The following is a 26,143-nucleotide window of genomic DNA, read 5'->3' on the forward strand; positions in this document are numbered from 1 at the left end:
TCTCCAGCATCCTTGATTGAACCGACTGGCAGTCTATCTTCTCTGGCCGCTTTTCCCCGTTTCATGTCTTGCAAGGTGCTTCTAACTTAATCGCTAGTTATAGAAGGTGCCTCTGTAAGCTGTTCATTAGTACTTCGAATGGAGGTATCATGGCTGATCTGAGCACTGTACAGGTAAGTATAGAATTCTTCCGGTGCTTTTACTATATCTTCTAAATTGCTTATGATATTACCTTGCTTATATCTTTTGGCTTGTCCTGTGCCAAGTTTTCTTCTCACTTATTTTATGCTGCGCCCATTTTTTACTACTTGCTCAGTCTTTATTACATCATAATTTTTAATACCTCTTATTTTCTTTGTGTTGATCAGTTTTGACAGTTTCCCGGATTCTGTCCATTCTCTTGAGTTGGTCACTTTTATTCTTTGTCGCTTCTTTATTACGTGCGTTGTTACTTGGGAGAGCTTGCCGACTGTTTGCCTTGGCGCCTTACCCCCCACTTCAATTACTGCTTCTGAAGCCAGCGTAGTTACGGTTTCATTCATTACCTCTATGCCATATTCATCTCTGTTTTAAGGCTACATATTTGTTTGCAAGAGACAACCTGAATTGGCCTGCTTTTGCCCTTACAGCACCTAGGTTGGCCGGTTTCTTCCTGAACAATTTCACTATTTCTCTCTTCAAGTTGATGTCAATCGTAGACCTCACCAAACCATGATTACTGCATTTTACTCTACCTCGCACTCCAACATCTCTCACTATGCTGGGATCGGCAGAAAGTATGAAATCTATTTGATTTCTTGTTTCACCATTACGGCTCTTCCAGGTCCACTTTCTGTTGCTACACTTCTTGAAGAAGGTGTTCATTATTAACAGCTTATTCCTTTCCGCGAATTTTACGAACATCTCTCCTTTAGTGTTCCTAGAATTGACGCCGTAGTTGCCAACTGCTTGTTCACCAGCCAGGTTTTATCTTCTTTTGCGTTGAAGTCGCCCATCACTACAGTGTACTGAGTTTGCACTATTCTCATCGCTAATTCAACATCTTTACAAAACTTATCTATTTGGTTATCAAGATGGTCGGTTGGAGAGGAGGCTTGTACTACCTTTATTCTATACCTTTTATCAACCTTTATTACGACTACTGCTACCCTCTCATTAATTCTGTCGAATTCGTCCAAGTTGCCCGCTATGTCCTTACGGATTAAGAATCCTACTTTACACTGCTTGTTATCTGGAATCCTCTATGGCATAGTGTCTGGCCGTTAGGGAGCACTGTATGTCTTACCAGTTTTCCTAGCCTCACTAATGCCATTGATATCCCAAACACGGCCTTCTAGTTCCTTTCAGAATCCAGTAAGCTAGCTTCACGCGCGAGAGTTCGGGGGTTGAACGTTGTCAGGGTCAGTTTCCATTGGCGGCCTGTCCATGTCCAGAGATTCTTAGCCCCCTGTGCTGCCTCACATTTGTGACCGCCGTCATGGTCAGGAGCTCTGCAGCTGGTGGGGACTGAGGTTCCTTGGTTCCTTGCTTGATTAAGTGAGTCGTCAGAGAGGTAGTGGCCGAATACTGCACCAGGGAGGCGAATCCCTCTTCTGGTGAGGGAGCGTCTTTTGTTGATGCTTTTTGGGTCTTCCTATTGGTTGCACCTGAATTAGTAATGCCCCATTGCCTCTTGGCATTTCTGCCGGTGTCAGGCGCCACTCCAAGCCTGGGAATGTAGTGTACATGAGGAAGCGACTTCGAACTTACCCCATTCAGATTTAAAATTATGATTTCAAACACTTCAGGGTTTCATTCACACATTAAGTTCCCGAAGTACGTTTGCAAGAAAGGTATAAACTAACTCGTACGTATGTAGGCTTACGAAGAAGAAGAGCAACAAGAGCTCTTCTTTTGTTAAAGAAGAGCAACATCTCGGCCTGCTTATAAGGTGGATGAATACTAAGACAGAAGTTAGGAATTTTCCCGCTTTATATTATTTTTGTGTTCTCACTTGAAAGTCAGCGAGAGGTATATGTCAGTAGTGTCAGTCTAAGCCTTTTTCGTACATCTAACATGCCTAAAAACTCACTTCATCTATGCGCGATAGACAAGTTTTACTGATCGCGATAGGTACCAAAATTTATAGAATTATTTCTAAATGGTCCTAGCATCGTGGTTTCGGACTCACGTACGCGCGCAGCCATGAACGCGACTAGATGGACGGATTTGAACAGCACTTTAAAGGTGCTTAAAAGACAGGCCTCATCGCTTACCGGAAAACCACGAGTCGCGTACGCATGGAGATACATCCTTAAGCTTTACTGCCGCGTTTACCTTCCCCTGGCATCGGAAAAGCCTTTCAAAACCGGTTGTTAAGGAGTCCGAAATCCTACGCTCCACCTTCTACGACGCCGAAGGGCGTCGTAGAAGGTGGGGCGCAGAGGTGACATGGGTGCACTGTTATATTCATATAGTGGAATATATACGGAAACTTTCGCTCACGAGCAAATCCCAAGAGTGGTGGGCCGAGCCGCCAGGACATTGTGGTTCTGAGCCATGCGTAAAACAAGCGACCTTGAAAGCGGCCTTTCTGCAGGTTCGGACAACGCTTAGAGGATGCCTCCTTTAAGCTACAGCAAACGTGTCTGCGATCAGTCAGACAAGGTTTGTACATTTCGAGCGGGGGAGCAATCGACGCTCCTGTTACCGCCGCACTCGAAGACATCAGTTGAGAATACACGCTCGAGACCTCCGGGAATATATAAGAAAACACGCGCAAACGAATACAACTGCAAATGCAGAAGAAAGAAATGAACGTCAAATACGGTCATTTTGACTTGATGAAAATGTGTATGTGATCTTTGCAACTTCTGTTGCCACGTTATTTTTCCTTATCCTTTGCGTGAACACTGCAGAGCCTTTCGTCACTTTTCTTTCTTCCTTTTGCGCCAAAATTTTGGATCGTCTATGCAACACGTCCTTTGTCGTAGATCGGCAAGTCATCCCGACCTGTCAGAAGGTTGTTTGCTATGGCAGAGGATGTCCTCTCAACTGTCAAGTGTACGTGAGGATTTTTTTTAGTGAATGAACGGCAGCAGTGATCTCGCACGATGTCATCGCTGAATTCTGATTAAAATCACTTTTATACGGGAAGCAACCTCAAATCTCAGCCAGCACACTGTGTGAAAGTAAAAGCTGTGAAAGTTTGAATATAATTTGCTGAAGTTAGCCCAAATTTAGCAAAGAAAAAAATAATTTCACTATTGACTCATTGTGGGGACCGGTAAATCTGTTTGCTTAGGTCAGCCAGAGTATTCACATCTGAGTGCGCGTTGTCAGTAAACTACATTTCACTACATTCCTTGCTGTGACCAGTGGATACACTGTGATTGATCACTATAGTCTCGCTGGTTTCAGCATCGTAATATCAGCATACACGTTCGCACGTTGCTGAATCCATCAAATGTATCGACTTCATGCTATCGGAGAATGTATTCTGCAGGGAAACGCCTGATTCGACCACAACATGGATCTACGCATGCTCACGACGACAGCCTGCGATACAGACATCTCTTGCTCAGGGACGCAGCCGGAATCCTTCTTCAAGGGGAGTGGGAGGGAGTGAGAGGGCAAAGAAGGCGATAGAGGTCCTGGGCAGGTATGTTACTAACATATGTGCTTTGAAGGCCAGCCCGCACCCGGTGTGCCACCCCCTGGCAACGCCAATGCCCCTGCTAAATACGTCGCCATGCGTGTAAGACTGCTCGTGCAAAAAAGAACGACAATGAAAAAGAAAAACTAAAATGTAGCAACTGAGTATGGTTGCTCAGGCAAATTCAATCGAAACCGTTTCTTGTACAGAGGATAATTTGGGTAAGGTATCGCGCACAGTGAAAGAAAGCTGTTATCATGGGGATTCAGTGCTTTTATCTTTGCAATGTAAATGATTCCTTTTGCATTGTAACCAGAATGTGCAAATTTTTTTACATAAAATTCTAGTGTGTGTCAATGACAGTTTGTAATGAATGCTGTCTCCTTAAATTTGCTTGACGCTGTAAAGTTTTAAAATTCCGTTTATTTTTTACATACAACAAAATTCGGGGAAGGAACATAAACTAAAAGCTATAAAAATTAAGCTTGAGTGGCCCTAAGGCCCAAAATAAGAATGATTCAACTTGGTCAAACTGAATTTGCCTCAAAAGTCACTCGATTGCGCAAGAAATACTGAAAATTAATTGCTTTAACGCTGATTACGCACATGTCCCTGCTATGTTTCTTGACCGCAAAAGTAAGATATACTAATTTCCCTGCTTCCATGTGCGTTAGCGCGGCTTCCATAGTTCATGACTGCTGCTCACAAAGAGAAGCGAAAGAACCTTGCTGACGTGAACTAGACTAAAATAATAACGCTACAGACGCCATAAAGAAAGCTAAAAAAACACTTTGCTCCCCTTCCATTGTTAGTCTCCGAATCTTCGCAGCGAAGCGATAGGTCCCGTATAGGGTGAAGGCGTGGAACAATTTCTCATAGAACTGCCATAGGTCAGACGATAGCTGGCTTACGCATTGAGTGCGATCGTTTAGCACTAACGAAAAAAAAAAAGATCTACGCGTACATTTCTTTTTTGCGCGCTCTGGCTGCCTTGCATAAGCATGCATTGAATTGTTCGTGCACTGTATTGTTGCAAAAACAATGCCCTTTGCCGCACAGCTTGACTTACTAACGACGACGAGGCCAGCCCGATCTACGAAAATACGCGAACAGCAGTATATAAGGCAAGGCCAGTACCGTCAGGAGCCACCTTACCTCGACGAAAGGCAGACGCACACTCCTGCGGGAAGGTCACCTAACTGCGTCAACATGAAGCTGTTCAGTGCAGTCGCACTCATCGCCCTGGGTAAGACGGCTTTGTCCCCTTTTGGTGGCATGAACACCTTCATACTACTTATGTCAACGGCTGCATGGGGTATAGCATAACTCGAGCAGCGTAGTTAAGCCACACGGCGATCTACGTAAGGCTGGAACATCTAGTAAAATTGAAAATTTTCTGCCAAAACATGTGTATATTATATTGCGCAAAGTGTATGGTGGTGTTGATAGGTCAATCACTACCCTGATGTTTCTATAACTTTATGAGGCTGCGGGATTATTGCTTACCGGAAGCTCCTGCTGGGATTGGAAGAACTCGTGCGCAGAGAGTCAATTATGGGCCAGAGACGAGTTTGTGAGGTCTTCCATCCATTGAAGCGTAGATTCACATGCAATTAGGCATATTGAACCCCACTAAAGCATTGGTGCCATGGTAATACGCAGTTATTACGGCCGCGCCTCGTGTCTTGGCCAAGCTATCTAGCGGTGCATTCTCCTATTTTCTACTTATTGTAAATGTTGCTAGACTAACCCGTTAGATGAAATCCAGGTTCTTGAGTTTCGAAAGTTGTAGCGCCTTTCAAAATATAAATAATAAAGCGTCTCGAGAAAATTTATAAACCTTACCAACAACAGCAACATCCCTCTGAAAGCCAACAGGGAAAGAAAGGGCAGTTTTAATTTGCACTGTTGCTAACAACGGAGTTGAAAGATCATAATGTCTTGCTCAGCAAAATACGGCTAACAGCTGATTCTGACAAAGATGCAGGCGCATATAGCTTTCCATGTTCAAGTTATAAGTATACCAGGAGAAGCTCGTATGGATGTGCTCGCATAATTTGGAACGAAAATTGTGGAGTGGGAAATTTCTCAAAAAACTATCTACGGGCTCGAACCTTTTTAAATCACCCGGGAGCCATGAGCGTATGAATACGGTTAAAAACAAACAAATAAAGAAAAAGAAAACACCGATTAGTGGCAGTACCTGACACCACACAGGTGCAGTGGGCTTTGGCACGTTTGCGATAGATTTAAAAGAGCTGGTATTATGACAATAATTACAATTGCACAATCACGACAAATATTCCACTAGCACGAGCCTGAGAAGGAGTGAATCGACGCAGGCAAATCACACGTCAGGGCCTTCGTGATTACAAAATGAGTAGAGTGTTTACAAAATGTCTTGAGATTCATATTCCTGCCAGCTAGCTAAGTGTCGGGCCCAGTGTAATAAGGTAGGCTTCAGAAAGAAGTCAATAAAAAATTATCCTAGGTGTGGCAGAAAATTGGTGGGCTTAGACTGCAGAAACAGGAGCAGTACAATCTTTCTAACCTACTTTATCATTAAAATTGATGGTACAACAGTAATTTAAGCAAGAGTGCAGCAGTAGAAAGAAGTAATTAAGAAGTTGGTGAATAGGATAGAAAGCAATATAATGCGTAAGGTTGATTAAGGACATTTAGCGATCAAATAACTTCAATGTTATATTGAATTACTGACATGAATAACCTTGCAGAATATAGCACAATTTTTAAATACAAGCGAATGCCCGCACATATGAGTTGGTCTTAAGCACACTTAACCATTATAGATGCACAGTATCAAGATATTGAGTAGCTAAATTGAAAGCAATTTACACGCTCATCTTGCAATTTCTATACGTAAGTTCCACATATATAAAATCGCAGTTAGAATTTCTAAAAATATCTTAGCAGAGCCACAGTCGAAACATGTATGTAGAATATGAAATTCAGGCGAGAGATCCTTTAAGTTTCATTGTTATAATTCATAAAGCATGGCTATGCACCCGAACGTGAGCTGAGGAAGCATTTTTGTTGAAAAAGAAAAGATGTAAAATGGTGCACGCTAGCCTCTAGAAGGTGAATGCCCTAAAAACGTCGTTCTTTCCCCTCTCCAGGCGTTCCAGCCTGCCTGGGTGCCGGCGTTAAGAGCATTGTCACTGGTGGCGCTGCTCTTCCCGGCACTGTGGGTGCTTTAGGGTCTCTGGCCTCCGCGCCTGGTGCCACTGATCTCGTCACTGCTGCTGCTGCCGCCGCATCTTCCGCCCCTGGTGTGGCCGGTTCTGTTGTCTCTGCTGGCGGCGTTGCTCCCGGTTCCGTCAGCGGTGTCAGCCATGGCGTCGCTGGAAGCTTTCCCGGCCACTACGGTGGTGCTTTGGGCGGTTACTATGGCTCTTACCCTGGCTCCTTTGGTGGAGTCAACGGCGGCTACTACGGAAGCTACCCTGGCTACTTCGGTGGTGCTATGAGCGGCCACTATGGATCCTACCCTGGTAGCTTCGGTGGCTCTCTGGGTGGATTCTACGGTTCCTACCCCGGCAGCTTCGGTAGTTCTCTGGGTGGATTCTACGGATCCTACCCTGGCAGCTTCGGTAGCTCTCTCGGTGGATTCTACGGATCCTACCCCGGTAGCTTCGGTAGTTCTCTTGGTCGATTCTACGGCTCTTACCCCGGTAGTTTTGGTAGTTCTCTCGGTGGATTCTACGGATCCTACCCCGGTAGCTTCGGTAGTTCTCTCGGTGGCTTCTACGGATCCTACCCAGGTAGCTTCGGAGGTTTGGGCGGCGTCTTTGGCAGAGGAGCTTACCCCGGTTTCTACGGCGCTACCACACCGAGCCTTCTGGGCCCTGGATCCCACGGCGTCTTCGGACGATTCCCGCCGCCACCCAGCGTTGGCGCTGTCGAGCGCCGGGGAGGCCTGAGCCCGTACCCTCTGGACATCCGCACTACCACTGACCCCGTAACTGGCCACCCCGTGGTTAACGCTGTCTACGGTGGCGTCGTTCGGGAACGCGTCGTGCCTGTACCTGTTCCAGTTCCAGTGGACGTCCCGTACCCAGTCCCATACCCAGTCCCGCAGCCATACCCGGTTCAACGGCCATCCCCACGCCCATACCCGGTGCCTGTTGCCCAGCCCGTGCCAGTTCACACTAACACCGAGGTGCACAAGACCGACGTCGTTGCTGCCACACCAGGAGGCCCAGGTACATCGTAATGTTTAATGTCCTGACAGCAGACAACGTGGTGCACACCACGTGACCTGCAAGGCATTGCAGCCGCAAAGCCGACCGCTCTAATATACGACGCCTGCGTTCAGGAGCAAGCACCCATACTCACAAATCATCGCGAAGTTACCCCAGTTCTAGGTGAACCTAGGCGCGCATGTGCTGTAAATAAGGTGCGGAAGCTTAAAAATCGATTGAGTGAGCAAAAAAGACTGGTACGTCATACACGCCCGATCATCCAACATTGAGCTTTTCTTTTAATGCTTAAAGACAAAACTATTCAAAGGTGATAACTTAGAAAAAAGAGCTTTATTCTTGCGAAATAAATTCTTGTGTTAGGTAAGAGGTACCGAAATTCAAGGAGTGAATGAATTACTGCTGTCTCTTGTTATAATACCATAAACTCAAACTATCGAATCCATTACCTTAAAGTGACGCGACTCATCTTCAGCATATCCCACAAAGCACGGGCGTTCGTCGCTTTTATGCCTATTGTGCCGCTCCTAAAAGCACGGCAATACAATTGTTCTGAGGCGCCTCTTTCTTTCTTGCAGTTCTCGTTGACTCAGCCGTCACCGACATCCGACGAGGCCGCCCAACCACCACTGTGGCCTAGGCTTTTCCAAAAAGACAGTTATTTCAACAGTATTTAGCGGATAAGCACGACGTAAATTATGTATGACAAATAAACAAAATTCTGTCTGGCAACATTCAGTGTCATGGTTCATATTTTAAAGACTGCAAGCGTCAGAACTGCTGCCTTGCGAATTTTTCCCTACATCATTTCCTTGCGTGAAAGTATCGAAGTGTGTTGCCGGGGCTAAGCAAGGATCAAATTTCATGCTCAAGTTAAAATTTTATTCACAGCATGTACAATACTGTGTTGAAGGCTCCCTTTGCAAGAAAGCTTGAAGCATACAGCTTGACGGAGGCCCGAGGGGCCAATAATCCACAGTAGCGACAATGAGGAAAGTGTGAATAACACGCACACTCAGACGGGTAAATTCACACATATTTTAGTACCATGCACCACAATAATAACATATAATACTATAATCGTTCTATGCAAAACGGCAAAAATATACAAGCATATAACACTGTGCAAGAACAAATAGATACATTGCATCAATGGCGTTTGTTATGTATGGTTTTATGGCGCAAAAGCAACTACGGCTATGATGCGCCATGCACAATATGAGAATATAGAATTCGATGAAACTGTTTCAAGCGACAAAAATTGTTACTTTAGTGTTCGTTTAAGACACCTGTTTCTTCTCGAAATTTAGAAACATCGGCTACAAATACAGGCGCGTTTTAAGCTAGTGTCGCCGGAGATGTTATTAAAATGTGTTTCATAGTTAGTTTCTTGGCATTGAATAAAACGGCTTGTTCTTCATTTTTCAATAAACACTTATGTGTGAGATGTGTACGTGCAATAAGAACGCGACATAGCATAACTTCCTTGAAACGTCCCTGATGGTATGATGTCTTCTACTCCTGCAGTATGGGCTTTACTATGTGTAGTTTGTTGTTAACTTGACAGTCCCAATCCTTTTCCACTTTGAGGTGATCGTAGCACGGATCACCCGGACACAGTCCTTGAATAAAAGATTGATTTCGGTTAGTCTTTCACGGCTGTCATTGCTGCATATTGGTCCGCCTTTTCATTTCCCTGGATTCGGACGTGCCTTGGAACCCAACAGAGACGAATTAATTTAGTATGATTTGAACTTTCACCAAGCATTTTCAGGATAACGCCGAGAAGTTTGCACTCTGATTTTCTATGGAGGGGATTAAATGAACTAAAAGAATCTGTGTAGACAACCGTTTTTTTATAATCTCCTGTTACTATTTTTTTCCAAAGTCACAAGCAGGGTGTGTTCTTCGGCAGTAAAAACCGAAGCAAACTGTGACAACCTAAGATAATTTTTTCAATGTTTTGATACGACTGCGCTTCCGACATCTTCATTTGTCTTGGACCCGATAGCGTAAAAGCAGATGTAGGCACTGTATTTTTCTTGTAATTTTGAGAAATCTTGCATTATGTGTTCAGGTGGAGTTTCTTTTTTCATGTGTGCAAGAGTGAAATCACAGAAATGTGCAAAATTATGCCATGGGGGCAGATCCTTAAGGTGTTTCACGACCCTGAGAGCCTCGCTCGGAACATTGTTGCTTCGGCACATTTCTTTGAAATGAAGAATAAGCGGTTTCACGCTACGTGTTGTGTTGGCATAGTGCATTCTGTTCCTGCTGTAAGTCACATGAGCGTGGCGTATGTGATTAGGTGGAACCGTGATTCTGAGTACGTACGAAATTATCAGCAAGGCTCCTCGGGGCAACAACATTTATATTTATAAATAAATAAATAAATAAATAAATAAATAAATAAGTAAATAAACAGGGTTCGTTACTGTCGGCATATAGGCTTTCTACTGGTGACGTCCTGTACGCACCAATTACTAAGCGTAGCAGGTGATTTTGTGTGACATTGAGACATTTGATGTACGACTGTCTTGCTGACCCGTAAACTGTGCAGTCGTTGTCAAGGATGCTGGGCCCAACAGAACGGTGAATACGCAACAGGCATGCTCGGTCGGCGCCCCAATGATTACGACATAGGGCCTTCAGTATGTTAACTGCTTTGTAATTCAACTTTCATTTAGTTTCAGAGCTGGGTCTGGGTGTAACCCCCTTTATTGTGAAAACACGACTGCCACAGTTTTTTGTGTAGGAAAACGGAATCCATTTTTATTGGCCCGTTTTGTCAACCTGTTTATTGTTATCTGGATTTGCCTTTCGCATGTAGACATATCGAGGCATGGCATACAATAATAATAATATTTGGGGTTTTACGTGCCAAAACCACTTTCTGATTATGAGGCACGCCGTAGTGGAGGACTGCGGAAATTTTGACCACCTGGGGTTCTTTAACGTGCACCTAAATCTAAGCACACGGGTGTTTTCGCATTTCGCCCCCATCGAAATGCGGCCGCCGTGGCCGGGATTCGATCCCGCGACCTCGTGCTCAGCAGCCCAACACCATAGCCACTGAGCAACCACGGCGGGTCATGGCATACAATTCGTAGGTGGTTGACGTATAAAGGGTACATTTCGACGCTATCACTGAATTTATGCGGTTCATCTTCACCACGAAAGGCGTAGTGCTTAATACGCAACCCTGTTCTACACCACTTTCTTGGACCAAGACTCGGAACAGCACCCTCACGAAATTGAAATGTTCGGCTTGATAGAAAATCGGCCAGACAGTTGAGCATTCTGCCACGTGTTCCTGGCGTTGCTAAATCTTGTAAAATACCATGCCTCCATATGCAATCGTATGCCTTTCTAGGTCGAAAAAGACCCCTAGGCAGTGTTGTTTGTAAAGGAATACCTCACGTACAGTATGCTCAAGATGAACAAGAGAGTCACTTGTGGAACAGCCTTTCCTGTAGCCACATTGGTGAGTATATAGTAAGTTGCCAGTTTAGACAACGTATGATAATCTTATATCTATTATGCTTTCATATGATTTTACCAGGAAACTTGTTAGTGTTATAGGTCTGCAGTTGCTGGGAGTATTCGGTGACTTTCCCGCTTTCAGGAAGAAAACAATAACTGCTTTTTCCCACTCTGCAGGCATTTTACCCATTTCCCAGATCGTGTTGAAGAAACGCAACAAGGCCTCCACCGCTATCTGGGATTGGCAGACCAGCATAGTGTAATGTACTTTGTCAGCACCAGGAGCTGTCTTCTTACCCGAAGAGATTACTCTGTTAATTTCATGGAGCATTAAACTGGCAATAAATGGTCTAACTGAACTTCCCGTTGCGGAAGCATTTGTTTTTCAGTGGTCTCTTTGCGTTTTAGGAAAGTTTCGGAATAGCTTGCTGAGTTAGATATGATCTAGAAGTGCTGGCCTAATATGTCTGCTTGTTCCTGTAGACTTGTGTGCGTACCTGGAGCTGAAAGCATAGGGATCGCGTAGGCGGCATAATCACCCGTAAACTTGCGAACCTGGTCCTACATTCTCTTGGTTGTGGCTGAGTTGTTAATATGTGAACTATAACTTTTCCATTAGTGTTTTCGCTTTGCCTGCAGATATACCTTGCTTTCGCTTTCGCTTCTTTGAACAATAGAAGATTAGCTTGTGTAGAGTATTTTCGAAAGCTAACACGCGCTTTGTTTTTTAGCTTCTGTGTGCTCATTCGTCCACGAGAGGTTTAGTTTTCTTTCATAAGAATCCAATGGACTGGGGAATAGCTTATTCCGCTGCAGCAACTATGCAAGCAGTAATCCTCTCATTCGTTTCATCTATGCTTAGGTCATAGAAAAATCGCTTTATCCAGACTGGATATTTTGGTGAAGAGAGCCTAATTTGCAAGATGAAGTTCTCGGCGGGCTGCTAGGTAGACTAGGACTGCTAGGTAGCTGCTAGGTAGGTAGAAGGTAGGCTAGGTAGCGTTGACCTTAGCTTTAAGTATGCGGGCATATGGTCTTTACCACATGGACCCATTGGAGGATCCATTCCATTGGAGACCAGTGAATAGAAATGGCGAACACAGTGCGAAATGGAGGCAACCCATGGCTCTTGTGCTTGGGAAGCAGTAGGTTGCAGCAACAGTGCTTAAAATGTATATGTCGTTTGTTAGGATGAAGTCGTCATGTGTTTGTCCCGTGGCGTCGGCTGTTTTGCTACCCCATAACGTGTTATGGGCGTTAAAACCATCAGCTATTAAAAAAGTTCAAGTAGCTGGTTTAAACGTAACTGTAGATCTCTTACAGTAAAGTGCGAATGCAGGGAAATGTACAGCGAACAAATGGAGCTGATGGTTTTGTGTGCTCAAACGGTGACAGCAACGACTACTATGTGACTGTTAATGGCAACTTCTCCAGCTGTGATTGCACCCTGTAGAACAATGTCTACGCTACTCGAAAGCCGGTTCGCCTGAGTAAGGTCACGCCGTACAAAAGTAGAGGCTTTTAAAAATTTTGATATTTTTCGCCCAAGTTTGTTTCCTGTAAGCACAAAGCTACAGGTGGTATGTTACTTAAAATGCCTTTGATGTCACCTAAGTTGCGTAACAGTCCTCTACAATTTTCCTCGCACGGGCAATGACAGGAACCCCCTTCTTGCATTGGTCGCCATTATTACAGACGCATCGAGGTTCAAGACTGCTGTTCCCCATGCCATCTAACCATCTAATCTTTTATTAATTGTTCAGCATTTCCTTTCTGTGTATGTACCACTCCTTTCTGTAGCCCCTACGGGCCTTGAAAGTATGTAAAATAAATAAATAAATAAATAAATAAATAAATAAATAAATAAATAAATAAATAAATAAAAAATAAATAAATAAATAAATAAATAAATAAATAAATAAATAAATAAATTGCAGTGGATAAATAAAGCCATCTTGAAATGAAAGATAAAAATATGGCATTACGAGTGAATAAGTGGCAAGAAAGGTGTTAGGTGACACAGATCTAAAGAAGGATAATACAAAGGAGCGATAACCTGTAGGTTATCACTTTTTTATCTAGCGCGGTTAATGGGACCTTGTCTCTCTTTCCACGCTCGAGAGGGCGCTTGTCCTTCGGTGTCGATGACACCGGGGTTTTCGTGAAGACCTCCATCGCTATCTCTGAGGTGCTGGAGGACCGAGAGTTGGGCGCCGAGACACGTGTTTTGGGCTATGGTGTTCGCGTTAATTTTAGGGCTCTGCGGGAATGGTGCCTGTAAGGCCTTTGAAGAGGATGGAGCAGTGCTGGCTGCTTTCACTACGGCGTGAGAAGGGTCACTGCAGTACCGCTATGCGTGGGCTCGAAGGACTCCTGATGCTTCTGCGACACTGCCCCCCGACCTGCGTCACATCGGCATAACTTCTCCAGAGATATGACAATCGCTTTCTTGTTCAACCTACGACATTTTCGTTTAAAAGTTAGTGCCATTACTTTATTTTCTTCTTTTTTCCACCAAGGGCCAGAGCGCGAGTAAGTTGGATGGTCTCTTTTGCAGTTAACGCAATGTGGTCAAGAAGTGCAAGTGTCAGATTGATGATCATTCGTGCCGCATTTAGCACAGGTTCTTTGTCCTCAGCATGCATGTGTAGCATCTCCAAACTTTTGATATTTGAAACATCGTCTGGGGCTCGGGACATATGGTCTGATATTCACTTTTACGTACCCTGCGTCCAGCGCTGTAGCCAGTGTACTTGTTACAAAGGTGAGTCGAACATGTTTTGTGGGCAATTATTGGCCATTTCTTTGTATGACAATTTCTCGTACTTTGGTCCCGTTTTGTACCTGCAAACCCTCCAGCAGTTTCTCATCACTCAAGCCAAGAAAGTGCTCCTCCGATATAACATCCCTGCTTGTATTAAGTGTTCTGTGAGCTGAAATTGTCAATGTCGCCCCGCCAGCACTGGTAAGTTGCGAGAGCGTTTGTGCTTGATCGATGTCATTTAGTTCTAGGCGGAGGTCGCCGCTAGACATTTTTGAGGCTTTCTATGGTGGTCTAATTTTGTCTTTCAAGCACTTGGCCCCCAGAAACGAAGATTACTTTCTTACTGGTATGTTGTCTTCGCTGTGGGCTACATAGTACTTGGGAAATGATGGAATGTTGCTCCGAAAGGAGGATTGGAACGATCCTTCAGTGCGGCATCTTTTCAGACGCCCATCATAGACAACGGAAGTTGGTGCTTGCATAATAAAACGTGTGTGCTCGGCAGCGGCGCTGACCGCCCACCACAGAGCACAACGACGGTACATGGCCGAGCTTGCATACAAGTCTGCAGGACGCCAATCGTACACTGCTACTTTAACCGAATATGGTGCACCCAAGGTAGGATAGCGACACAGGATAGTCTGTTCAACGCCAGTCATACGCCACCACTTTAACCGAATATGGTGCACACAAGGTAGGATAGCAACACAGGATAGTCTGCACAATGACAGTCGTACGCCGCTACTTTAACCGAATATATGGTTCACCCAAGGTAGGATAGCCACACCCTTGCCACCACGGAGAAAGAAAATAAACCGAAGAGAGAAGAAGACAGCACAGGCCAAAAAGTAAGAGCGAGATACAAAGATTTGTAGATTTGAGGAGAGAGAGACAGTAAAAGGCCACTGCCGGTTTCCTCCAGGTGGGTCAGTCTGGAGGTGCCATCTTTGAGAAGCAGAGGGCAAAGAAGTGTGTTGCCTCCGCCTGGGGGCCTTAACGCTCCCAACACCCGGTATTGGCCGAACCACTAGGAAACCCTTTCCCCAAGATTCAAATAAGCCGTGCATGGCTACACTTGGGAGGCCCTCATGTGTTCGGGTAAGCGGTGTCGCAACACACCAAACGCCTGCTGACGGAGGTACCCCTGCGGGTGCATCAATGACGTTCATCAAAAACAAACATATTGTTACGGGGAGAAAAGGTGCTAGACAATATATTTACAAAACATATACAACGGTCAAAAAACAGGCATACAAGATACAGCCCGTGTGCACGACTATAGGCGATTGTCGTCTTCGTCAGTCATATCATTATTGTTCATGCCTGCAACGCCTCGTAGCATGACCCCCGGCGGCGAAGGCGCTGTCCCGGTGCTTAGTAGGTTTCAGTGGTATCGTTTCAGTCGAGCGACGTGAACGATATCAGAGGAGGGTGGCGGTGTGGAGGTATCGAGAGGTTGTAACACCTAGGTTGTCACTCGACGCAAGGCACGGTATGGGCCTTAGTAGGGTGAAATCAGTTTCTCAAAAAGACGAGCTCGTCATGCTGGCTTCCAACGAAGCACTATGTCAAAAGATTTTAAAGTGGGGATCGCCGTGACAAGCGTCATAATCGGTCGTTGCTTTTCTTGGGAAGTGGTCAGACGCAGGCTTGCAATCTCACGTGCCTTGGTCGCTCTCCATTTGGCATCACGGGCATATTCTGACTTTTTATCGAGAACGGCTGGAAGGATCGCGCCAAACGGTCCTATACGGTCTCGTCCATACAAGAGAAATAATGTAGGCAAACCAGCAAAATTATGGCGGGGCGTATTGTAGGCGAATATGACGAACGGCAGTGCGGCATCCCAGTCATGGTGGTCGGTGGAGACGTACATAGAGAGCATTTCTGTGATAGTTCTACTGAACCGCTCTGCGAGGCCGTTGGTCTGAGGGGAACACGCCATCGTAAGCTTGCGCTTTGGAGCGCAGATGTGCAAGATGTCCTGGACAACCTGTGGGAGTAAGTAGCGGCCCCGGTCAGTAAGAAGTCGGGGAGCGCAGTTGTGAAATATCACTGCGTCGAGGAGGAAGTCAGCGACGTCGGTTCCAGAACTGCTAGGGAGAGCCCGCGTGATCGCGTACCGGGCGGTGCAGTCCGCAGCAAGTGCTATCCACTTGTCCCTACAAAGCGATAGAAGAAAAGGGCCCAGCAGATCTAGAACAACTGGAAAGAAAGGCGAAGTTGGTATTTCAATGGGCTGAAGACGGCCACCTGGTAGGGATGCTGATTTTTTGCTGTGCTAACAAGACTTACACGAGGCGACGTAACGGCAAGCAGAGGGGTAAATACCGCGCCATAAGAAACTATGCCGAACATGGTCATATGTCTTTGAGAATCCCAGATGATCAGTGGTTGGGACAGCATGCCACTCTGCCAGCACAGTCTCACGCATACGCTTGGGAACCACCAGTAGCAGTTCAGGGCCATCGGGGTGCATGTTGTAACGGTACAATATGCTCTCATGCAGCCCAAACATAAGCGAATAGGGCGAAGTTGCCAGGTCCATCAGGCTGAGAATGATGTCTCTCAGGTAAGGGCCGCGTCGTTGCTCATCGGCGATGTCACCAAATGCGGTAAGCGCGAGGACGCAAGTTGACTAGCTGGTCTCAGGCTGGTCTAGTGGGTCTACTAGATGACGTGACACACAATCAGCGCCCTCTTGGAGTCGGTCTGTCTTATACACCACTGCGTAAGAGTACTCTTGGAGCCGTAGAGCCCACCGACCGAGACATCCAGCTAAATCTTTTAAAGACGAATGCCAGCACAGGCCGCGGCGATCGCTGATAAGGTTGAAAGGCCGTCCGTAAAGGTAGGGGGAAATTTACCTACTGCGCAAACGGCGGCGGGTAATACAGGTTTGGTGATCGAGTAATTGCGTTCGCTGGGGCACAGAAGACGGCTAGCGTACGCAATGACACGGTCGCAACCGTTCTGTCGTGCCAAAACAGCGCCGATACCATGAGTGCTGGCGTCGGCGCGAACCTCCGTTGAGATGGACGCGTCAAAGTTGGCGAGAATCGGTGGCGACGTGAGTCGCGTCATCAGCTCAGCGAATGCACTAGCTTGTTCGGGACCCCAGACAAAAGTCGAGTCTTTCTTAAGAAGTTCCGTTAGAAGGCATGCGATGTGAGCGAAATTTCGCACTAATCGTCGGAAGCAGGAGCCGAGGCCTACAAAGCTTCGAACGTAGGTTGTGCAGGTGGGCACAGGGAAATACCTGACCACGTGAACTTTCTCCGGATCGGGACGAACACCGGAACAGTCGACGAGGTGTTCGAACACAGTAAGTTGCCGGCGGCCGAAGTGACATTTTGTCAAATTGCTGAAGTCTCGCTTGTGGAACACTAAACGAACTGCCAAGAGACGCTTGATGTGTTGTCAAAAATCGGCGAAAAGACAATGACATTACCAAGGTAGCCCAAGCAGATTGACACCTTTAAGCCGTGAAGGAGGGCATCCATCATTCGTTCGAATCTGGCGGGAGAATTCCATAGCCCGAATGGTATCACCTTAAACAAATAGAGTCCTTCAGGTGTTACAAATGCCGTGTCTTCACGGTCCATGTCGTCAACTGCAATCTGCCGATACCCAGAACGATGGTCTACCAAAGAAAAATACTTGGAACCACTGAGACAGTCCAGGGCATCTTCTACGCGAGGTAAGGGCTGCACGTCTGTTTTTGTTACATGGTTAACATCCGGATAGTCGATACACAAGCACCAGCTGTTGCCCTTCTTTCTAATGAGCACGACTGGAGATACCCATGGGGTTGAAAAAGGCTTGATTATATCACTGGCCAGCATTTTCTCAACTTCCTCTTGTATAACTTGGCGCTAAGTGGGGGAGACACGATAGGGACATCGGTGTGTGGGTCTGTCATGCCGGTGTGAATCCGATGCTTCACGACTGTTGTTTGGCCCAGCGGTCGGTCATAAGCATCAAATATGTTCTGGTACGACATGAGCAGGCCCCGAAGCGCGTGTACGTGTTCGGCCGGGAGGTCAGTGGCGATCACTTTCGTTATGTTATCTAACATCGTGGGGTTCGAATCAATAGCCACAGGAGGCTGTGCAACAGGCTCAGTTAGGACGGAAACATGATAGTTGGAGGTTGGAGGTAGGGTTGCGAGAGAGATTCCCTGGCGTATTACTTGAGGGCATACTGCAAAGTTCAAAATAGAGAGACATGCTGCATTGTCCTTTATACTGTCGACCGAGTGCAGGAACATGACATTTTGGTAAAATATGATGTTTGCTAGCATCACAGTCGGCTCCCAGTTGTTGCTAGTATCAGCCATTCGTACAGTTGAATCCAATCTTCGACGGCGGCGTTGTCCGAGCCAGAAAATGTACCTGGGTTACGTGGGTATGTGAAGACGACGGTACAGTTGGCAACGGATGGTTGAGGCACGGTTGGTTACCTGCCCGAAGCATTCTCGTCGCCGCCTTGCTCTTGCCTTGTAAATGCGCCAAGGAGTGTCGCCTGCGTAGATCCCTCTTGAAACTTGAAAAACCCGCAGTCTCCACTAAAATGTTACCGGGACAATAGACGCTTGAAAATGTGTTACAATATATAGAGACCGGGCAGAAAACATGCATACAAGGTGGAGCCCGTGCACACGATTGTCGGCGATCGTCGTCTTCGTCAGTCCTCTGATCATCGTTCTCTCCTACAGCGCCTCATAGCAATATTGCGCGATCCCATACGTGAAAGCCCAACACCTCAATTAGAGCATTTTCCAAGTTTATTTAATAGCATTGGCACATTGTTTCAGGCCGCAATAAATAATTGATTCCAGAGCCGGTTACCAAACAAATTTCATGCTCCCTTGTATGGCGAGTGATAGAACACTCTAGAAAATTGGAGTGCGGTAGCTAGGTGGGCGAGTCAGTGCATCTTCGTAATTATTACACACAGTGCGTACTAAAAAACACGGACGTAGAATAGACAAACACAAGTGCTGAAAATTGCACACGCTTTCAAAAAGTCCAGCAGTTTTCTTTTTCTACAAAATAAAGCTGACGCAAAAGGTGGTATTGCTATAAGCTCTCCATAGTAACTATCCTGTTTTTCTGAAATAACGATTTAGTCGAGTCTAAGTAGTCGAAGAGGTGCAGTGGTGGCGTAGAGGGGAAACATCCGCCTCGCTTGCAAGAGCACCGTGGTTCGAATCCCGGTGCCGCGCAATTTTCCACCGGATTGAAGAAAAATCCGCGTGTTGATAAAATTGCATAAACAGGCCAGGAGTGCGACCTGCACCCGTTGACCAGAACCATTAACGCACTTCTTCACCAGAGCAGGATTGGCCACCCTGGTGAAGTACTTGGCCACAACCTCCTATATGAATACAACAATCAAACCCCGGCCCTCAGTCCCCAGCAGCTGCGAAGCAACTGACCACGGTGGCGGTGAGACCTGTGTCGCAGCAGAGGGTGCAAAGAATGCCGGGATCCGGACAGGCCGCCACTGGAATGTGAACCTGGCAACGTTTAACGCTAGAACGTTATCCAGTCAGGCGAGTCTAGCAGTGCTATTGGAGGAATTAGAGGGCAGCAAAGGGAAAATAACAGGGCTCAGTTAGGAGGACAAAGGAAGCATATACAGTGCTAAAAAGCGGGCACGTCCTGTGCTACCGGGGCTTAGGGAAGAGACGACAACTAGGGCTCGGATTCCTGATTGATGGAGCACACATGATGATAGACCCATCCGCTTTTATTGTGGACGTGTGGCCCACATCTCTCGCCAATACCGAAGTTCGTGGCCAGCCCACTCTCGACCAAGCTTTCCCGCCTACCACCGCTCCCCACTGAATCCTCGCCCACCTGCACTCTCCACCGAGGTTGAAGGTGAACCTGACAACGGTGAAGCCACTGCGACTGGAGGTTGTCAGGGCATTTTTGGCTAGATTATCCTCATCTAAACCACAATACCAAGAAAGACATCTACCCCTTGCCTCGCATTGACGACGCCCTCGATTGTCACCACGGTGCCGACTACTTTTCATCAATAGACCTGCGGTCTGGTTATTGTCAGATTTCTGTGGATGTAAAGGACCAAAAGAAAACCGCGTTCGTCACCCCTGATGGCCTATATCAATTCAAAGTTATGCCATTCGGTCTATGCAACACCCCAGTAACGTTCGAACGTATGATGGAATCTTTGCTTCAAGAATTCAGATGGTCAACATGCCTCTGCTACCTAGACGACGTTCTCGTATTTTCGCCTTTATTTGAGACAAACCTTGAGCGCTTATCAGCTGTTCTTCAAGCCTTCCGCGAGGTTGAACTCCAACTAAATTTCTCGAAGTGTCACTTCAGTCGTCGGCAGATTACAGTGCTGGGCTACCTCGCAGATGCTTCCAGTGTTCAACCAGACCCGGAGAAAATTCGGGCTGTCCCGTCTTTTCCTGTACCTTAGTTTGTCAAATACGTCCGAAGTTTTCTAGGACTCTGCTCCTACTTCCCACACTCCGTTAAAGACTTCGCAGCGATTGCCCGACCTCTTGCTGATCTTCCGAAGAAGGCCGTGACGTAAATATGGTGCCCCGCTCAAACTGCTGCGTTTGCTCACCTCACCAATGTTTTTACCACGCCACCTATACTGGCCCACTTCGACCCGTCCTCTCCTACGGAGGGGCTTACCGATGCCTGTGGTCACGGCATCCAAGCCGTCTTAGCCCAGTGCCAACATAGTCAATATAGCGTTATCGCATACGCTAGCTGCCTCCTCACATCAATGGAGCTCAACTATTCGATTACAGATCGTGAACGCCTAGCTCTGGTCTGGGCACTTTCCAAATTCCGCCCTTACTTCTATCACACGAACTTCTCTGTAATCACGTACCACTCCAAGAACTTCACGATTTACCAACGGCAGGTCCCCTTGGTGTCTCCCGCACCTACGACCGGATCCGCCAACGCATCTTTTCGCCAGGCCTTGCCCGCTTCGTCCGGAAATACTCTGTGGCGTGCGAAAAATGCCAGCGCCGAAAAACACAATCCACGCTCCCTGCCGGGTGCCTTCAACCGCTCGACATTCCTTCGGAGCCGTTCTTTCGCGTCGGCTTGGACTTACTTGGCCCTTTCCCGCTATCCACATCTGGCAACAAGTTGGTCGCTGTGACGACAGATTACGCCACGCGCTACGCCATCAACAGAGTGTTTCCAACAAGCTGCGCAACAGATGTCGCCGATTTTCTTTTACGCGACGTGATTCTGCAGCATGGTGGTCCACACCAACGGCTCACAGACCGTGGTCAGATATTGCTTCCTCAAGTCATAGCCGACATCCTGCAGTTCTGCTCCACCAAGCATAACCTGACTAGGTCTTACCATCGACAGACTAATGGTCTCACTGAGCGTCTGAATCGCACCCTAACAGACATGCTTGCAAAGTATGTCTCGTCCGACCATACTGATTGGGACGTTGCCCAACCCTATGTCACTTTTCCATATGACTCTTCGTGTCATGACACTGCCGGTTATTCCCCGCTCTTTCTACTGTGCGGCCGAGAACCCACATTGCCACTGGACGCATTCCTTCCATCCGCCGCAGCAGAGACCAGCGAGCATGCAGTTGACACCATAATCAGGGCAGGCCAAGCCCGCGAAATTGCCCGCGCTCGCCTCCTGACCTCTCAAAAAAAGCAACGGCGCCTGTACGATCGCCGACCCAGAGACGTCTACTTTTCACCTGGATCTCTGGTACTCCTGTGGTCCCCGACTCGCCTCGTTGGCCTGTCAGAAAAACTCCTGTCTCGGTACACAGGCCAATATCGCATGGTGCGGGCAGTGACTCCAATTACGTATGAAATCGCCCAGTCAGTACAGTGCCTCATTTGCCCCAAATTCCACTGATAGTGTGCATGTCGCGTGCCTCACGCCATATTACTCTCGTGTTATCACCGATGTTTAGACGCCCCGCGATGGTGCTTCTGCGGCCGGAGGTAATGATACATGCACATTGCGTGTTTCTTGTGGCCCATGCACATGGGCGCGCCGACGAAGACGACGAACGCTCTCTGGCTCTCGAGCTGTCGGCTGAACTGCCCAGCGCTGCAGTTACCTTTTGTAAATATATTTTGTAAATAGTCTCCAGTCTTAATCCTTTGTTCGCGTAACAATATCGTTGAGAAGCCTGAAGAGCCAGTCTGTGCGATGTGCGCAGACCAGCTCAATTGCGTGTTTCTTGTGACCCATGCACATGCCACAATTGGTAAGTGTCTACGCTAGTACTTATGCGTGGTTGCTTCCTGAATATCGCAACCTTGTAAAAAGTAATTGAAAAGTTAATATATTTTTTTCTCGTTACACATAGGAGCATGGTTTTCGTGATGTTAATACTCATGTCATAGTCAACACCCCATCGGCCAATAGCCATCAAAGAATAATGAAGAATACCATGGTCAGATGACTGCCTCATCTGTTTAAACAATATGTAAATAATCTGTAAATAACCTTATGCACATAGAGTTTGGGATAACATCAGTTGAATCATTAATAAAAATAAGAAACAGTATGGGACCCAGTGCGCTTCCCTGCGGTTTACCAGAAGTGACACCCATAAACTCGGAAAAAGAGCCGTTCACCTCAACAAATCGACGCCTGTTTTCCAAGTACGCAGCAATATTGCAATATGTATTGAGGAAGACCAATGAACTCTAATTTGGCTCTAATGGTTCCTGGAGGTGACGCTGCTCTAGCACCCCGGCCTGAAAGTTTTCTGCTGACCCTTCCCATTGATCGGAACCTTTAGGACATGTACGTGGATGATTCGCCCATTAGAGTACTCATCGTCACTGGAGTTCAAGTTTCCATCATGAGTGCGGAGCTTCGCTACACTGGAGTGCAAGTTTCCAACATGAGTCCGGAGCTTCGAACGCGTTTGTAGAAAGTACTTACTCCTGCTCCGACTCGACTGCTCCTGGTCGCCGATGGTGGAACTCTGCCTATGCTTGGAATGTCTACTGTACGTGTGGGTGTCGGCAGTCGCCACACGTCCGTTTTGCTTAGTTTGCTCGAAAGTTGCCCTCACAATGTGAACCTCAGACGACTTTCTGACCGCCAATTATGCTCTGATTGACTGCTCAGCCGGTGTTGTGCAACTTGACCTACCCTTCACGTTGACCTTCCTGCTCAAGCTCCAACTCAGCTTTGTTCTGCGGACTTTATCCGCCTCCGGTCTCTAGCAGCAACCTGCATCACTGTTTTAGCCTACCCACCTGACCTGACGGAGACTATGCCCTTAATCCCCGCGACTTCCGTTCGGCTTTCCCACACTGTCTCCTTCCCACACACCGTCTTTCCTGTAGCGGACAATCAGTCATGTCTTCCAGTCCTAAATTTAGACAGTGGCCTCAAGTAGTTGCTCGAGGCATGTGTCTTGCCACGCTGTCACCGTCGAACGAGTGCCCCTTTTCTGCTCTACCTGTTGCCCCGTCTTCTACCAGTGCTCATTTTCCGCCTTCTGCATCTGCCCCGCCCGACGGCTTTAAATAGGTGATTGCACCAAGGGACCTCTCAACCCGAGAAGCGGCAGAGCTCCGCGGCCTCCTCGAGCCGTACTCCGCCGTTTTCGACCTGAATGATCACCCTTTGCGTCAAACTACAATCGTGAAGGATCGCATAAAAACGGCGATGCAGCACCTGTTCGCTGACGCCCATACCGGGTGTCGCCCTCTGAGAAACAAGTTATAGCGAGGTCGACAAAATGTTCGCCAAAGGAATTATTGAACACACTTCCAGACCGCGGGCTTCTCCTGTTGTTCTCGTCAGAAAGAAGGATAACAGCTGGCGATTCTAAACAGGATCATTCATCTAAACACACAGTCATCTAAACACGATCACCGAGAAAGATGCATACCAACTTCCCCGCATTGCCGATGTTCTAGATTGTCTCCACGGTGTCACTTAATTTTTTGTCGATAGACCTTCGCTCTGGATATTGGCAAATTTCCGTGGATGAAATTGACCGTGAAAAAACCGCCTTCGTCACACCAGACGGCATATATCATTCAAGGTAATGCCTTTTGGCTTGCGCAATGCCCCGGCGACCTTTGAACGGATGATGGAAATGCTGGTGCATTAGCGCAAGCCCTTGGGCCAGTTGGTGCATGATGAACTTCAAAAAAATTGGAGGACGCTTAAGCTTCGCCTTCAAGAGTGGAACGCGATAGCGTTATCGCACCCCGTTCGCACCGCCTACTCAAACGCGCTACGCCAGCCAAACGTCGCGATCGGCAGAGATAACCGGGCCCCGACGCGCCATGAAGGCCGACGTGGTCATGGGGCCAGTGGTGCGCCACGTGTCGGGGCAGCGCCGTACATTGCGAGGAGGGGGTCTTCTGTGTTTGCCGCAAGATGGCTCTGCGTGTGCGCAGAGCGCAGCAGAAGTTTAGCGGAAACGTACTTCGCTACTCGTGAAACTGCGAATTCTGAAAGTTACATGGTCATAATTACCGATATACAACGCTGTATAACTTTCTACGACACGTTTCTAAGGCAACACCGCATTCACTACAGGTGATTTTGTCCCGTTTTGAAGGAACGAACTCATGGCTGAGTGGTAGCGTCTCCATCTCACACTCCGGAGACCCTGGTTCGATTCCCACCAGCCCATCTTGCGAGATGTTTTTCGTTTATGAAGTGCCTTCTGAGATTTATCGCTCATGGCCAACGCCGTAGACGCCGACGACACCGGCTCTTCTGCGACACGAGCTTCTTAACGCTGTCGCGTTCAAAGGGGGGTACCAGTGAAACACAAACGTCCGTCCAGCGTCCGTCCATGTCTAACACCCCCTCCTTGTGTGCGCGCGTCCTTTGTATTCCGCTGGTGCCCCCCTACCTCTTTCAAGTTCATCATGGAAATGCTCTTGCGTGGCTCGAATAAGTCCATGTGTTAGTGCTCCTTGGATCACGTCATCTTATTCTGTCCAAATTTTGCGACCCGTCTTCAAATACTCTCATCTGTTCATTCTATTTTTTGCATCGCTGGCTTGCAGCTCAACTCATCCAAGTGCCACTTCGGTCACTGCCAAATAACCATGATCGGACACCTCGTCGATTCGTCAGGCATTCGCCCCGATCCCGCAAAAGCTTATGCTGTGCAGAATTTCCTCGTACCAACTTGTGCCAAAGATGTTCGAAGCTTTATTGGCCTTTGCTCTTACTGCCGCAGGTTTGTGGAAAATTTTGCCCATGTTGCCCGTCCCCTGACTGACCTCTTCACGAAAAACGTTCCTTTCTGCTGGGGCTCCCAACAAGCGTCTGCTTCCTCATACCTAATCACGCTGCTCACCGCGCCTCCTGTTCTCGCTCATTTTGACGCCTCCACTCCTAATGAAATCCGCACTGACACCAGTGGCACCGGCATCGGTGCAATTTAGCTCAACGCCAATGTGGACACAATCGCGTTGTCGCCTACGCCAGCCGCCTTCTCGCTCCAACCGAGCGCAATTACTCGAATAACGAGAGTGAGTGTCTCGCCCTGATTTTGCACGGTGGCCAAGTACCAACCCTACGCATATGGTTGACCATTTAAAGTTACAACAGATCACCACGCCCATTGTTGGCCTTCTTCCCTCAAGGATCCCACCGTACGCCTAGGTCGCTGAGCCTTGCCGCTGCAGGAGTGCACCTACACTGAGGTATAAAAGTCGGATCGTCTACATCATTACGCCGACTGTTTGTTTCGTCATTCCCTCGATGCACCGAACGGTTTAGTTAATGTCGCACCGATCTGCGTCTTGAAACAATGTCTTGAATGACATTGGTGCTGAGCAACGGCGCAATGAATAGTTACAGGGCAGTTTATCAAACGCCTGCTCTCTGATCAGTCTGACCCATCTCTTCACATGTTCGCGCTACAAAATGGCATCCTGTATCGCTGGAACATGCACCCCGACGGACCGAAGCTCCTAATCGTCATTCCGTCTCATCTTCAACAGATTGTACTCCAGCAACCGCACCACGTTCCCACCACTGGAAACCTTGGTGTCCGTCG

The 26,143-nt window shown here is 47.3% G+C and overlaps 1 protein-coding gene across 1 annotated transcript; it reads left to right on the plus strand.

The window, feature by feature from the left end:
• The first annotated feature begins 3,617 nt into the window (after positions 1 to 3,617).
• Positions 3,618 to 8,586, plus strand: LOC135899447 (keratin, type I cytoskeletal 9-like). The gene is made up of 4 exons (XM_065428698.1): positions 3,618 to 3,640; positions 4,694 to 4,880; positions 6,772 to 7,857; positions 8,433 to 8,586. The coding sequence occupies exons 2-4, from the start codon at positions 4,844 to 4,846 to the stop codon at positions 8,492 to 8,494; spliced, it is 1,185 nt and encodes a 394-aa protein (XP_065284770.1). The 5' UTR covers positions 3,618 to 3,640; positions 4,694 to 4,843; the 3' UTR covers positions 8,495 to 8,586.
• Positions 8,587 to 26,143: the final 17,557 nt, after the last annotated feature.

The sequence above is a fragment of the Dermacentor albipictus genome, chromosome 6 (genome assembly GCF_038994185.2).
Source record: "Dermacentor albipictus isolate Rhodes 1998 colony chromosome 6, USDA_Dalb.pri_finalv2, whole genome shotgun sequence".
NCBI classification, from domain to species: Eukaryota; Metazoa; Arthropoda; class Arachnida; order Ixodida; family Ixodidae; genus Dermacentor; species Dermacentor albipictus.